Source organism: Antechinus flavipes, chromosome 1 (assembly GCF_016432865.1).
Source record: "Antechinus flavipes isolate AdamAnt ecotype Samford, QLD, Australia chromosome 1, AdamAnt_v2, whole genome shotgun sequence".
Taxonomy (NCBI): domain Eukaryota; kingdom Metazoa; phylum Chordata; class Mammalia; order Dasyuromorphia; family Dasyuridae; genus Antechinus; species Antechinus flavipes.
Window position 1 is genome coordinate 198,099,963 of NC_067398.1, and position 17,055 is coordinate 198,117,017.

Below are 17,055 nucleotides of genomic sequence, written 5' to 3' on the forward strand. Positions count from 1 at the left end.
GGTAAAATATGGTTTTGTAAGAGAGATGATAATTAACATTTTTTTCCCAAATCTAGGACAAGGAATATAAAAAAGTTGCTGTTATAGCTTGACCAGCTCTTTTTTAAAATGTTCTCTTCATTAGTTTGCATATAAGTTATTTTAAAGATTTATTTAAAATCTTTACTCTCTTCTAGTCCTCAGGCTTTTTAATGGATTCTACTACTTTAGAAAATCATTGGAGTCATTAAGTACAGGCTTGCCCATTTCTACCTTAAAGTACCTTGGCATCTACACAAGTCCTTCCTTCCCTCCTTTGCCTTAGAAAAGGATATTCCTCTTTCTTCCTGAGACCTATTCTTCTACTTTTGCCCTTACTATCACTTTTTCCTGCTCCTTGAAAATGTTATAATTTTTCCCTCTCTCCTGTTTCCTTAAATTTCATCTTCATATCGTTCTCCCTTGCCTTCTAAGCATGCACAAATACTGTCTTGGGAGATGGGAAGTATTTCTTTGCTCTTTTCTTGATCCTAGCATTTTCCTATTTCTTTCCTCTCCAACAGATCTCTTTTTAACCTCCTGCAATCTAATATTTTTCATCCTAATGGAATTTAATTCTGGAATTCATCAAAGAAATCCCTTTCAGCTGTTCCAGGAACTTCATCTTGATTCCTTGTTCTATTTGACGTATGTCCCAATGGTGAGGTCAGGGTTACAGTTCCTAGTTTGTAATAAATATGTGACAAATTCACAATGAGGTATAACTTTCACCCTTCATTATTCCTTGATGTCCTTGTGGGTTTCAGTTTTCTAATTGAAGTTTCATTTCTCCAATTTAATTTTCCTAACAAACCAAGTGCCCATCCATTTCTCACATTATCAAGGAAAGAAGTTTGAAAGAATCCACTAAAAGAATATGCCATGATGCCTAGGTTGGCCATTGAGTGGCAAGTTAAATCCGTAGAGGAATTTAGTAGACCAATCAGAGTTAGCTATATAGTAGGGAGAAAGATGCCATTATAGAGAAGACACTGTGTGTGGAGGAGAGAGAGAACTTCATAGCAGTCTTAGTCCTAAAAAGGACTCAGTAAAGATACTCATCATGAGTAGATCTTATATAGGGGAAAATATGACCTGGGGAGTTTCTTAGGATCAGGGAAGAATTTGATAGCTAGAAAGGGAAGGATTAAGGAGGAGCCAGCTAGAAACCTGGCAAATCAGATCCCAGACCTGTCAAAAAGAAATACTAATCAATATCTCAAAAGTTGTTTAAAGATGCCAGGAGGTTAGAGAGAATAGACAATGGAGGTTGATAAAGAGTTCCATCCTCACAATCACTCTACATTAATAGGATGGTCAGGGAATTGGTCATATCTGATAATAGCCATTTGGGCTTCTTTCTGACCCAGGAAGAGAATTCATATCACCACCACATTCATCAGTTTCTGTGATACTTCTTTACTCATTTTCCTAACTTTTTTATTACTGGTGTGGCTCCTCTTTTTTTTAATCAGCTAAATATAAATTTACCCCAAGGTCCTTTTCTTTATGTTTCTTCTCTTGAATATTTCAATACCTCTTGCAACTTGACTAATTTCTTTGTGAAAAATTCTTAAATCTGAATCTCCAGCATGGGTTTCATTCTGGTTTTTCAGATACCTAGTGATTTCCATATGCAAATGTCACTTCAGACTCACATGTCCAAAACTAAACTCATCTGTTTGTATTCCATGTTTTCCTCATTAGAACTTTCTTGGTTCTATGGTAAAAATCACCTAAGCTTAAAATTTGTTATTTTGGATTCATTCTTCTAATGATAGTAGTGTTTTCTGATCTAAACTCTTCTGGAAATTGGTAACTACTTAGTGATAGAAACCAGAATCCTCTCCACCATCTCATGAAAGCTTACCAGACAAATTTTTGTCATTACTATTCAGTCATTTCAGTCTTGTCCAACTCTGTGACCCCATTTGAGTTTTTCTTGGCAGAGATACTAGAATGGTTTGCCATTTCTTTCTCCAGCTCATTTTTATACATGAGGAATGATTTACTCTGGGTTCCACATTAATAAGTGTTAGAGGCCAGATTTTAATCTTTATCTTCCTGACTCCTGGCATAGTGCCAGAGTGGTTGGGACTGAAGCCTAGCCCATAAAACTCAATATATCTTGCAAGGTTTTAGTAATCAAAATATGCATTCCTTTGGGAAGGTTAGGGTACGATACCCATATCCATATGATACCCTATGTGGACAGAAGGAAGGGAAGGGAAAGAAGAGAAGAAAAGGAGCTGTCTTGCCCAGTTGGCCAATTCCAGTTCAGTGAGGCAGTTCCTACTCCTTCTCACCAGCATTTTTATTATAACACAGGTCTGTCTGTTTTCTTTTCTTTCTCCTTTCCTACCCTCTCTCCACAGGATTTCATACTTGAGGGCTCTATCTAAAGGAATGTAAACTTTGATTATTGAAACTTCACCCAAATCTTATTATTTATAGGCCAGGATCTAGCCTTAAACTTGAATCACCCTGGTTCTCATTGCTTGACCAATAAGTTTCAGGCAAAGCCACATTTGGTCTAGTATAGGTCTTCTTTGTCCCCTAATATATGTAAATAGTTGTTGTTCCTATTTTGGCCAGAAACCTTAACAGGCTTCCTTTCTCAGACTGATTTTTTTTTTCTTTTATTAGGTAAAAGAAGCCATTCTGTGCCTCAGATCTTACCAGATTTAGTGATTGGACATTGCCTCAGCCATACTGAGATTTTTAAAAGACCTAAGCTTAAAATGATTAAGGTTTCCTACTGAATTTATGGCCATTTCCAATTGTCCTGATCTATAGCTGGACGTAAATAGCTCTGGAGGAGAAAGTGACTTTGCAAAGTCCTCCCTTACTTAAATCCAATTCACCTGTGTATTTTGGCATCACCACCCGAATGTCATGTCCTCTTTGAGAATGAAAGGCAAACAACAGCAAGCCTATACTCTATTTTACTGTGCCACTTGGGCCATTGAACTGCTTACAAACAATAAAACTCAATGTTTGAGCTACTTATAGGAAGTAATAAGGGCCTGAATTAATGTGGCAGGGAGACTGATTTTGATTTTCTTTTTTTAAAAGAAAAACAGGGAAGACAAAAGACAGCTGGAGTTTTTTGGGGGGTGTTAAGGGAACGGTGAATAGACTATGTCAAGTTTTGTTTTTAGGGAGTTTAAGGTGAAGGAAAGCAAACATTCGAAAGAGAACTTCTTAACTAGCTTGTTGAAGGCATGAAAGTAGAGGTTAAGAGAAAGATCAAAAATTTGTTACAGATTTTTGTGTTACCTTCCTTCAGTTATCCTTTTATGTTTCCTGTTATCTTTAATACCCTAGGGAGGTGATAATTGTAAGATAAGTTACAGTTATACAACAGACAGAAATATTGGTTTTTGACCATTGAGACTTTCTTTGAGTTGAAATTTAAGAATTTTCAGAAATTCTGAAAAGTGCTAGTCATGGTCTCCTGTATATTATGCTCCAGCTGCTGCTGGTATTACTATTACTACTACACTATCAAGACTACAACTACTGCTTCTGCTACTGCCTAATGCTGCTGCTGCTGCTGCTGCTGCTGCTGCTATTGCTACTCATAATAAAAATAATAATAACTAGGATTTATGTCAAACTTTAATATTTTTAAAGCATTCTATATTCTGTTATCTCAGTTTACCCATATAAATAACCCTGTGATTTAGATTCTATTATTATTCCCACTTTACAGTAGATAATCCAAGGGTCACACAGCTAATAAGTGAGTAAGCCAAGATAAAAACTCAGGTCTTAATGACTTTAGATCCAACCATTGTATTCACTTTACCATCAAAGGGCAATACTCTGTGATAAAGGAGGATGAATTTTCAAAAAAAAAAAAATCATAGTTGATTATCATACAATTGTCTTGACTTTTTCTAGAAAATGATATTTAAATAATGAATGTTAAGGCTTGACATTGGCAATAATTTAATTGTGAATTGTGGGATTGGTAATCATGTGCATATCACAGGGGAAAAAAAAGAATGACAGTGATCTTAGGGTTTTTTGTTTTGTTTTGGAAAGAGTTGTTTTTTGAGTCATAGAGAATTTTACACATAGCCAAGTATGATCTAAACCCAGGTGGGTGGTCTTCATGTATCAGCTACTTTGAAGCTATATCTCTTCATGAAAGCAGCTTTTCCTACCACTTTCTGTCCTTTAGGCCTAATACATTTCAAGCTATCTCTGCTGTTTTTTCAAAGGTCAAGCTAATATTTTTATGTTTTATTGGTATCATCTTTTAGGTAAGAGGAACATTGAATCTAATTATTTAAAATGTTACCATGTTGAATATGCATTTAATTTATGTTTGGGAAATTGTAAAAGACTTATTTGGAATCCATTGAAAATACAAACAACTAATCTAGATATTATGACATTATAGTTGTGAAGAAGAAATATTAATGAAAGTTTTGTAGATTTTGCTTCATGCTGTTTTTATATTTAATATGTTTATATTTCTTTAAATATATATGTTGCTAGACTTACAAAAATTCATTCAAATTTATATGTAATTAGTTAAACATAAATTTTTCTGATCTTGGATGATAGCAAACTATATTATCCAGTGTATACTATAATATATGGTTAAAACTATAAGAGAAATATCAGATGGCCAATCATTACCAATTTTTTCCTTTGTATCATAAATTTGCAGTTCAGAATGCAGTGATGGAGAATGGTCTGCTTCTTTGCCTCATTTTTCTGCTAGAGAAAAAGATCAGTCATCAAGTGATGAAAGCTGGGAGACTCTGCCAGGAAAAGAGGAACATGAACCTGAGTTACAGAGTAATAGTAGTGGTCCTGAAGAAGAAAACCCAGAATACTCTTTCCATACAGGGTATGTTAAATTGTACTCCACCTACCACCCACTACACAGTTTATAGATATATAGATATATATATTTCAAAGGAGTAGGAATTTTATTGATCATATATTTCATATAGCATTAACCCAATAATCAACTGTTACTGAAGTTATAAATGTTCAACATCCAACCTCCCCCTCCAAAAAACCTCCCCAATCATTTATTCAGTTCCAAAGTAATTAAATTGAAAACATGGATGGTTTTAAGTACATATGTTTAGTGATTATATATTCTGCTCTAGTAAAAGTACCAAATCGTAATAAAGAAATAGATATTTTTAGATAAAAGAATATTATAGTAGGATACTTGTGAAAAGTGAGATTTGAGTTATATAAGTGACAGGTCATTTTGATGGTTTCATTTTAATTGAGTTACCTGTATTGGAGAAGAAATTTTCAAGGCTCACTAGAGAATTCCCTATGCTGTGGAAATTACAAACAAACAAAAATAATAAAAATCCCAAATGATATATTAACATTGTTTCATTAATCAATGCTAGGCTAACTCATGAGTAGTTGCCTGGGGAGAAGAGGATTAGAGTAACCTGTGATATTGATACCCCAAAAAGACATCAACTTGGGACATCTACTCAAGGCACTTCAGTAACCTCTTTTTTTGTACTCTGGATATCCACCATTAAGAGTTGTTGCCATTCTAAACAAGATAGTCTGGCAGTATCCATGAACACACATGCAAGGGAATTACCCTAGAGAGTAAATAGAAGCATATCTATTTTTCAATTTTCTCCTGTACCTGATTCATATCTTTCTGTCATATTATTTCTCTTCCTCCAGCTTTATTTTCCTCATCTTACTTGAAAAGGTAGTTGCTATTATTTCTTAACATGAAATCAAAGTCAGGATAATACTAAAATCCATTTTTATTCTCTAAGCAAGTGGAGGAAAGTAGTTCAACATATATTGAGTGGCATAAGAAAGCAAGCCTTGGATAAAAAGGATACACAAATTATCTAAAAGAATGCCACTAATGAACCGTGGTTTAGATGAAATAGAATGCAATATTACTTAAATAGAAAGTTTCTTATATAATTTGGGATAAAGTCTACCTTAGACACTTATTAGATATGTGACCATGGGCAAGTCACTTAGCATTTCTCAGCCTTGGTTTCTTCATCTGTAAAATGGAAATAATAATAGTATCTTCTTCACATGGTTGTTGAGATTCAAACAAGGGTCATAGATGTAAAATACTTCATAAAATTTTAAATATTATATAAATGAGTTTTATTATTATAAAGATGCACTTTTAAAAGATATAGCTTAGTTGTTTTTAACTTTATTTTTTTAAACAACAAGTTTGGTTCATTGTATTATAGTGTATGAATTTGCACTATAGCTGTTCACAAGCTTTGAGAATATGCATGATACAGGCTCTCCCAAAAGTCTTATTAGTGCTGTTTTAAATTAGCTTTAAACTGGATTAACACTTTGGGGACAGTCTATATGTGGCAAGATGTTCTTGAAATATAAAATTTTATTTTACTCAGAACCATTTCAGCTAGCCTTTAAAGTCAAGAGTTTCCTTTTCTTTTGTGCTTTAATGTCAGTATATATCTTTTCTGTCTTTGAAAATACAAATTTCCTTAATGAATAAGCACTATTAAAAGTTAACCTGTAAAAGATTTGCAAACATTAGTGTTATAAAAAGCAGACTTTTCTAGGGGAAGTTGACAAGATGATTGAATAAGATGTTGTATATCAAACTCCTCTCCTGTTTATCACCTCAAAACCACAAGAAATGTTCCGCAATTTTTTTTTAAAAAAGGAAAGATGAAAGAAAAAACTCATAATGAAAATCCCATAGAAAAAATAATGCAGAGACTAAGGAAATAAGTAAATTTAAAAAGACTTCTTAAGGCAGTAAAGCTTGTGAGGTAAAAAGAAGACAAACAGAAAATGGAAATGACTGTCATGATTACATTTACACATCCAGAAATTAAAATGAAACTATTCTAACCCCAGGATTTGCTCAGTAATTTAATAATTAAATTAAATTAAAATATAAATTAAATCTGGAGGCATAAAAAACAATTTGACAGTAGAATTGATGTTTTACATCTGGAGGAGTAAGAAACCAAGAAAACTTGTAGCAAATGCCAGACCATTCAAATTTGTCCCAAGTACTGATTTTTCCAGATTTTACTGACAATTTTAGGAGGATCAAATATATTTTATTTTTATGAACTTTATTTTTCAGTTTATTTTGTAAATCTTTGGAACTTTATTTTTCATTTTCTAGAAATAAGCTATATATACAAAAAGTTGAAAGGTTTAATAAACAGTAGGAAAAGAATGAAAATGAAAAATATATAATGACAAAAAGAGTTAGAGAAGATTAAAAAACAGTATAATTAGAAGACTTGTGTAGGATTTTTACAAAGCAAAGCAACTGACAATGACAAAAGAGCTCAATGAAACAATTTAGGGTTTCCTTGGCCCTCAGAAAAATATAGTGAAACAAAAAAAGGCAAGTATATATCAGTAAATAATAAAATGAATTTAGTCAGAAGAATTTAAATTAGAGGACAGAGTATGCTGTGAATTCACCTAGAAATGCTGAGCTCCAAAACTTAGTGGCCAAAGAAAAAGTCTTTGAAGCAGCAAAATGTAAATGGCTCTCTTATCAAAGGACACCAGTATCAATCATACAGAACTTGTAGGAAAAAAAAAAGAAAAATAATCTTGTAATAAATGCTTGATGGCTATTTATAACACTATAATCTTAGGAGGAGGGAGGAAAAACATATGGGAGAAAAGATGGATTTTTAATAGAATGATTTCCCAGGCTTTCCAAGCAAGGTGAAGGTCAGCAGAATTTTGGAATACCAACTCAGTGGGCTGGAAAAAAAATATACAAAAGGTAAACAGAACAAAATATTTTGAAAGTTCTAAGAAATTAATCAGTACATGCTAAACATGTTATAAGGAAAAGACAAGACTATTTTCACTTGGTAGTATCTTGCCTGTGGAATATTGAAGATAACAAAGAACAATAATCTGTGGCCTTCGGTGATTAGACAAAAGTGTCTAAGAAAAGGCAAGGAGGAAAAAGGAACACGAAAAGGGACTTTTAGTATTTCCTGAAATCAAGGCACCATGGGTAAAGGTTATTCTAAAAAAAAAAAAAAAAAAAGAGGGGAGACTAAGTTAGGAAAGGAAAGCTAATTAGCTATATGCTTATTTGGGTTGAGAAAAAGAAGGATGGGAGGTTATTTGTAGGAAGCTACTACATGGTAAAGCTAGTCACAACAGCATAGGGCTGGTGTTTTTTTGTTTTAATACAGTGATTTGAGTTGGATCTAGGAAGAGAAATAATGACATGATTTGAGAGAGACAGATGAGACTGTGTGCGGCTTATTTCATGCAACATAAGCTGCAGGTAATGGATGCAAATTTTTAAAAAATTAATATCAAATGGGGGCAGCTAGTTGGCGCGGTGGATAGAGCACCAGCCCTTAAGTCAGGAGAACCTGAGTTCAAATTTGGTCTCAGATACTTAACATTTCTTACCTGTGTGACCCTGAGCAAGTCACTTAACCCCAATTGCCTCAGCAAAAAAATAATAATAATAATAATAATATCATCACAGGATTTGATGAAGGGAAAACAGACAGCTACTATAATCTTGAATGAGCAGAACTTATCCTAAAAAAAAAAGGAAAGGTGCAAAATGAATTCAAAACTAAAAATCCAAATTTGTTTCATATAAGAATATCAATCAAAATTTTAAAATTCATAAGAAGATAAAATGAAAGTTGGGAAGAAAAATTATATTTCAACTGAATAAAAACAAATAAGAATATTTTAAATAAGATAATGAAAAATATTCTTGAGAAACAAGAAAACATATTTAAAGGCACCATAGATAGGAAATATATATTAAATATACTTAGAGACAAACACACACAGACACACACACAACACACACATATACATATCAAATGTCATATAGCATCTAAGTACTTAAAAGAATAGCTTTCTGAATTTCAAAAGAAACCTAGATACTAAGATAGCAATTATAGATGAACAGCTTTTCTTTCAGTCACCTCTATTAGAAATCTAAAGAAGGATCTTAGCAGATGTTCTAGATGCTTGGCAATTACTGAATTAGAATCTGAAGACCTTCAAGATCCTTAGGATCATCTAGAGCTAGAACAAACATTAGGATCTACCTGCTTTCCAATGCCTCCATTTTGCAGATGTGGAAGTGAAGTTTAAGAAGACAAGTAACTTGCCCAAAGTCACTCAAACAATGAGCAACAGAGGTAGGGTTTGAACCCATTTCCCCTACTTCAGAATCATTGCTCTGTCACGTTTATTGTCATTTCTCCAACTCCAGCCTTTCATAGAATCTTTAAATAATGTACTGGCCTAAAGATAGATCATAAAAAATGCACAGATAAATGCAAAAATGTAAAAACTTTAAATCCTTTGTATACTGTTATAGATAAAAATTAGAAACAATAATAAATATTAATAAAATACTTAATTTTAGATTCAATGTTATGCTTAATGAATGCTACTAAAAAAATCATAAAAATGATAAGTATATGAAATAGAATGAAAACAAATGAGACATACCAAAATTTATTCAATATGGATAAAATAAGCCCTAGTTGGGTTTTTTCCTAGTTTTATAGTACTATATCTTTCAAATATGTGCAAAGACACTTGTCAGAATACTCCTTTGCAAAATCCTGTCTTCTAAATTCTTCTTTCTCTCTCCTGTCTACTCCATCCCCAAAACAACAAACAATCCAATAAAGGTTAAACGTGCAATTCTCCTAAACATATTTCCATATTTGTCAGGCTGAGGCCCTAAGTTTTTTTTTTTTTTTTTTTAAGCATCTTAGAACCCACACTAGTAAAAAAGATAAATGAATTTGATTATGCATTTTTAATCTGGAAAATAAAAAAAATTTTCTCAAAGAATTGCCAAAGTAGATATTTTGAAAATTTGCTGAACATTTATTAAGGATCTATTTACTCTGTGCAAGGCATTTACAAGTTACTAAAATACAGTGACAAAAAGAAAGACAATCTTTATTCTCACAGAGCTTCTATACTATAAACAATATGCAATATTTACACAGATAAGTATATACAGGATATTTAATAAGAGTCCCAAATACCACCACTTGGATGAGGGGTCTGGAAAAGCTTTTGGTAGGAAATAAAATCTAACCTGAGCCCCAAAGGAAACCAAAGATTTTGGGAGGTAGCATTTAAGAGGGAGCACATTTCTGGAACTTTAGGACAGCTAATATAATTACATGAAGGCAAGAAATGGAATTCTGAATTTGGAAGTACAACCAATAAAGTAATTTGGTTGGACCATTGAATATGAGAAGGGAAGTAAAATGAAATATGCCTATAAAGTTTGTCTGGAGCCAAATTGTTAAGAACTTAAAATGTAAAGCTTTTATTTGATCTTGTAGACAAGAAAGTGATTAAAGCTTCATAGAATCTGTGATTTAGGAACATCTATTTGGCAGCTATTTTAAAGATGTGCAGATATTAAAAAGGGAAAAAACAGAAATTCACAATTAAAAGGGAAGAAACAATTGGGTATAGTATTTTACTTAGAATGTGCAATTTCAGTACTTTGAATGTAAACTAGTTCACCTAGCTTGATATAGCAGATGTGGTTTCTAGTTTGATTAATGAAATGTGTTTTCAGTATGCATCATAGCTTCCTCCAAGGAGTTCTATGGGTGGATACCCTATGGATCAACCATGATCCTCTGACTGGATTTTCTTGGTCAAAACTGCTAGGAGTTTCAGGAATGAGCAGAAAAGGGTAGCTTGAGTCCACTTCATTGTTTTTGAGGGCCTTGGCCATCAGAAACAGAGTGGTCTGCTTGTGAAGGGAAGTCCAGGCAGTTCCAAATAACTGTGTCTTAAAAGCTGTAGTTTAAAATGTAGAGAGTCAAGATTGTCGTTTTGCTAGTTAGGAGTTAGCTCTAAGTATTAAGTACTTAAATGTAACTTATTTTTCTTTTGATGTTTTGGATCTCGTGTGAGATATCAAAGGGGAAGACAAGATACAGACAAATATATCACAGAAAATATTAATGTTCCCAAAAAGACAATTAGGAAAACATAAAACATCAATAAATACCAACTGACATTCTTTTTTTCATCTTTATAAAAATGACTTATGTACAGATTAAAGGTGTGTCCTTGATGAAAATGTGCGAGAAATATATGAGCTTTTATAAATTTTTCTGTTTTCAGATCATATCTAAGGAATGTCACTAAATTGATTGAAAGTTACAGAGAATACAAAATTCTGCTATGTTTTTGTTGTTTCTCTTAAAATAGTGTTAGAGTCAGCAGCATAGAATGGAATTTTGAAGGATGCTCTTCAACCGTGAGTCTTATACATGTATTAAAATCTTATAAGATTCTTTGGTGACACAGCCATATAGAGTAATAAGCAAGGCATCAGTGTCAAATGAGGCATAAAACAGGGAGCTAAATGTTTGTCAAGTTTTTACCACGAAGGATATCTTATGCCAAGGTCAAGATGGAAGAATTCCATTTAAATGGTGAGATACTCAAGATGCTCGTGCTAATTGCATTGTCTCCAAGTGTTATTTTTTCCTCCTCAGTGAGATTTATCATTATTCAAGAGAAGTCAATATGATGGTCTCTTTAGAGCAAAGTAAATTAATGAAAAGTTCTTAAGGTCAATATTATGACATACAGTAGAATGGCTAATCCTTTGAAATTACTGTGTATATTCCTGAGAGGAATGTTGACCTGGATCTAGGTTTGAATAGGAATTTTTATTTGTTTCTATTTTTGTACTCTTATTGTCCAGTGCAGCTACTTGTTAGTAATTGAAAATCATAGATTTGTTTGGAACACTCAGACATCAAAAGATTTTATGTTGATTAAACAAGTAATGTGTGTCAGAAGCAGAACTTAAACCCAGTTTTCTGTGACTCCAGATTCATCTTTCTTTATGCCCTATCATGTTGTCTCTGAATGCCTTGAAAAAGAAAGCACTTAAATAAATCTTGATTGAATTTTATTGAATTACTTCCTTGTAAGAAGTTACATAATGATTATTAATAAAATAAATGAACAGAGATAGATTGATTCTTTATGGAAAGCAAGAAATTAGTTATGCAGGTAGCATTTTTCTCTCCCCTCCCACATCCCCCCAAAATCTGTACTTGTACCTGTAAAGCATAAAAAGACCTATAAGAAAGAAACTCTTCTGAACATTGAGTTTGAGAAAAATCTATTGAAGAACATGTTTAAAAATCACACCAGATGAGAAAACATGGCTGGTTAGCAATCTGTATTAGTATAGAAATACTTATGAGATCAATGATACACCGACCTATGCTCATAGATTTAGAGCTAGATCTCTTGTAGTCTTATCTTTTTATTTTACAAGTAAGGAAATAGAACACCAGAAGTAACTTGATGGGGGGACACATATGGAAGTAAAGCCAGAATTCATACCTAGTTCTGACTCTTATAGATTTTTTTTCTTCTTTTCTATTTTTTTAAGGTTTCATACTTAGTGTATAGATAAAACAGGCTCATAATTACTCACAATTATGGGTTTGGAGTTTTTTGTTTCAAATCTGTGAATTTTTCTGTGTAGGGAGCACAATGTTTAGGATACTCCCTCTTTTAGTGCGTTTTAGCAACTTCTATGTAACCTTATCTTCAGTCACATAACCAGTGTACATCCAAGGAAGCTTTAAACCCAGATCTTGAGTAATGGATAGTTCTCCTCTATACCATGTTGGCACAGATCATATTAATAAATGAACATAATTTTTGGTTTGCCTTGTGTCTATGCTCTGGGCCCTAGGATCTTATTGAGTTTTTATTGTATTGTTTGTTGGAGTGGAATAATCATCTCTTAACTGTTTCATCAAAGAAGCTACATAAAGTCTCAAGAAAAAAATAGATACATTGGAATTATCCACAAGCCATTCAGTTCAGCAAATATTTGTCATATCTATACTATGTCTGAGAAGCCGTACCAAGGGATAATGATACAAAAGCAAAACAGTTCCTACACTCAAGGACCTTACATCCTATTTATTTACATTTTCTTGAAGACATTGCAGTGTTGTTACCTTCAAGTCAGTAAGATTCAATTGATTGTGTATTGAGTAGTTGGCAAAGCTTGTAATAGATTTATCAAATGATTTAAGTATTAAAAAAAAAGTGTTTCCGATTATGTAATATTACTAGAGCTATGTATTATATTATTCAATTATAATTAACATTAATAATTATTTTCATGATACAGGATTGACCCCGTTAAAGTTATTTTTTTTTAATCTGCAATGATTTTTATAACATTTACACCATGAATGACAAAATTGCCATCAAATTTATATTCTGACTCCTTAGTTGTTCTCAGTGAACTTCATGGAAAAATATAATTACATTAAAAAATGTCCAGATGAGAGTAACAGCTGGGGCTTTATCAAATATGGATATAGAGAAAACATCTTTGCCATAAGCAACAAAAATTCAAGACATTCAATAATGGAGTCTTAAGATACTGAACACTTGGAAGTATCATAGACTTCATTATTTTCCAGAAAGTCAGCTAAGATAACCATGAACTTATATGCCTGTATATACTTTCCAATTTCTGACAAAACTTTGAGAACAATCCATAACAAATAGTACGCATGTTTGATAATTGTATTATTAAAAATAGAAACATTTATATAAATGATATTCTACTGTAGACCAGAAGTGTCATACTCAAATTGGAATGGGGATCCATGAAACCATACATTAGAATCCTTGCAAGATGCATATTGACTTAGTTTTAAAATGTAACATTATCTATGTTTTATTGTGTTTTTATTTATTTTGTTAAGTATTTTACAATTTCATTTTAATATAAATTGGATTGTACTCAGGAGTGTTGTGGGCCACATGTGGTCTCCCGTGTGGTTGTGAGCTACTTCAAATGGTATTCTTAAGAGACTATTGCAGTAGTCCAGATTTTAAAAAATGATACAGAACCAAAATGGCAAAATGATAGGAAGGTAGTACAAGGAAATCTCCTCCATAAATTTCCTTTGAACAGATTTAGAAAAGGTATTAGACTTATTCCTGAATCAGAAAAAGTCACATTGAGTCATTTGTCTATCTCAACTTGACAGAAAGAGGCAGACTATAGAGACATGATTAGTCTAAGAATACCCTATACAAGAAACATTTTAATGCCTAGGAAAAGGCTGTCCTTTAGGTCAAGAATACTCCATGAGGCAACAAGAAATATTAAAATGAAGAGCTAAACAAAAACATAAAAAAATGTTTTGTAATAAAAAACAACTGATCTGAAAAAAAGAAAGGAGAAAAAAATTAAGAATTCTTAAACTACCTGAATGCTATGATCAAAAAAACCCCTAAAAATCTTATTTCAAGAAATTTTAAAACTACCTAGATCTCTTAAAATCAGAGAGCAAAGTAGAAATAGAATCCACCAATCACCTCTTGAATGAAACTCCCCCAACACTCCCAAGAATATGATGGTTAAAATCCAGAGTTTTTGGAGGAAGAAGAAGAGAATAACGGAAAAAAGTAAGGAGAGAGAGAGAAAGGAAGAAAGAGAGAAAAATAAAGAAAGAAAAAAGAGAAAAAGAGAGGAAAAAAGGAAGAAAATAAAGAGAAAGAATTAACTATTGAGGACAGTCAAGATCAACTACTGCTATAAAGGAATTAAAAACTTGGAATACAGTATTCCAGAAAACAAAAGATGTTAACTTACAATCAAGATTTACCCAGAAAAACTAAGTATAATATTATAGAGGAGGGGAAAAAATGGATTTATAATGAAATAGAGGATTTCCAAGTATTCTTCATAAAAAGGACCAGTATTATATGGAAACTTTAAAATTCAAACACAGGAATGAAGATAAATATAACAAAGTAAACCTAAATGAACAATGATAAAAGAGAAAACAAAAAGTAAATTTGTGTGCATTCAGTTTGGGGAAGATAATACATTCGTCTTCTTCTGAACTCTATCATCATCTTACATCATTGATTGAACCCATTTAGACAAGCCCCTGGGAGTATGTTTTATTATTTATTATATTTTTATGATTTTAAAAGAATGTAAAGAGAAGATAAGAGGCTACACTGGGCTGGGGTAGGGGAGACAAGGAACGTTAGAGCAAATTATCTGATATCTTTATGAATGGGTAGAAGAGAAAGAGGAGCATCTGACCTTGAACCTCATTCTCATCTGAACTGATCAGAAGAAGGAGCAGTATGCAAACAGTTGTGTACAGAAATACATTTCATGCAACAGGAAAATAACAGAAAGTGATGGAAGAGGAATTAGAGGAAAAATACATTTAGGGAAGGATTAATACTAAGTAGAGCAGACTCTAAGGATGTACAAAAATATTTCTAATTCTTTTTTGAGATAACAAAGAATGGAAATTTGAAGGGGAGGCCTATAAATTGGGGCATAGAAAAGCAAGTTATGTGATGGAATATTGTTGTTCTAAAGTCCTAGTGTAATGACCAACCTCAATTCCAGAAGACTATCTAATGGTTAAAGGTATTTCCTATCTCTTGAAGGAAATGAAGGACTCAGAATGCAGAATATAGCAAATTTTTTTTGACATGGCTAGTGTAGAAATTATTTGACTATAATGTTTTGTTTTTCTTATATTCTTTTTTGGGAAAGGGGGAATTTTAGTAAGGGGGTATGAGAAGGCAGATTTTTGCTAGTTAAATTTAATAAAATTTTTATAAAGTTTTTTAAATGATTATTAAGATCTGAATTAAAATGGTAGCTTTGTAGATAGAGAGAAGTAGGGGGCATCAAGGCTTGCTATGGAAATGAGAAACAATAAGGTTTGGTGACTGCATTTTGGGGTGGATGAGTGGTATCAGATATAACATTGAATAATTTATTAGCCTGGAGAATGATAGTGCCTCAATAACTAAGTAGGTCAGAAGAAGGATATATTGGGGATAGAATCAGAAATAATGAGTTCTGTTTTGAAGATATTATATAAAGATGACTATTGTTCCAGATTTCCCAGTAGAAAGTTGGTAATGCTAAAATGGAACTCAGGAGAGAGACTAAAGCTTCATAGGGGCAATAAGAAAAGCAATGTTCGAATGAGATCACATACCACTCCAAAAAATCTAATGAGAAACTTCAGTGACATCTTTCTCACTCAGAGTTTTACAGAAAGTCAGCCTCTGGATGATAAGAAACAGAATCCCTCAAAGCAAGTCATTGTCAGCATGATCAGGGATTGACCAAAGACATGTATAACCTGCAAGGTTTTGTATCCAGAGGTAGGAGGAGCAAAGAACTCTCTTGAGGAGACCCCAGGAATAGCAATGGGCAATAGGCAGCATATAAGAAAAACAGAACATAGTCAAACAATTTCTACTTACTTTTCACAAAGACTCTAGTCTTCAAGAATACATAGAAAAAAAAGGAATCAATAAAAATGAAATGCAAACTCTTGTGGAAAGAATTAGAAGAAGAACAAGTAGCTTACAAGAGAAATCGGTAAGCCTTTCCCCCAAAAGTGGAATGCTTGTAAACTAGGATAGATCAGACAAATCAAGGACTCATTGAGGCAGCAAGAAATATTAGAACAAAATCAAAAGATCGGAAAATAATGGGAGAAAATATAACATATCTGATATCAACAATTAACCTGGAAACACAAGTCAGGAAGAGAAAATCTAAGAATTATTCAGATTCTCTGAAAGCTATGTGAGGGAAGGAAAATTGGATACTTTATTTCGAGAAATTTTCAATATACTGCCCAGACCAATTAGGACCAGAAGGCAAAGAGAGTTTAGTAAGAATTCAATGATCATTTTCTGAAAGGAAATCTAAAAAGAAAAGACAGAAATGTCCCAGCCAAAAACCAGATCTCTAATATCAAAGAAAAAAAAATTTCAAACACCCAGAAGGAAGCACAACGTAGTCAGGATCACAGAGGACCTGGAAACGTCTAATAAAAACAAGAGGAGATCATGGTATACAGTATTGCAAAAGCTAAGAACCAAGAATAATTTATCTTGCAAGCTAAATATAGTAGGAATTTTAATGGAATAGAAGATTTTTAAGCATTCCTAATGGAA

General features: G+C 32.7%; 1 protein-coding gene across 6 annotated transcripts in view; it reads left to right on the forward strand.

Moving 5' to 3' along the window:
- PJA2 (praja ring finger ubiquitin ligase 2) overlaps positions 1 to 17,055 on the forward strand; it is a 121,995-nt gene that overhangs the window by 69,703 nt on the left and 35,237 nt on the right. For all 6 annotated transcript variants that reach the window (XM_051994803.1, XM_051994801.1, XM_051994793.1 and 3 more), the window contains one exon: positions 4,703 to 4,885. In XM_051994803.1, the coding sequence (XP_051850763.1) occupies positions 4,703 to 4,885 (183 nt within the window). The remainder of the gene's footprint in view (positions 1 to 4,702; positions 4,886 to 17,055) is intronic.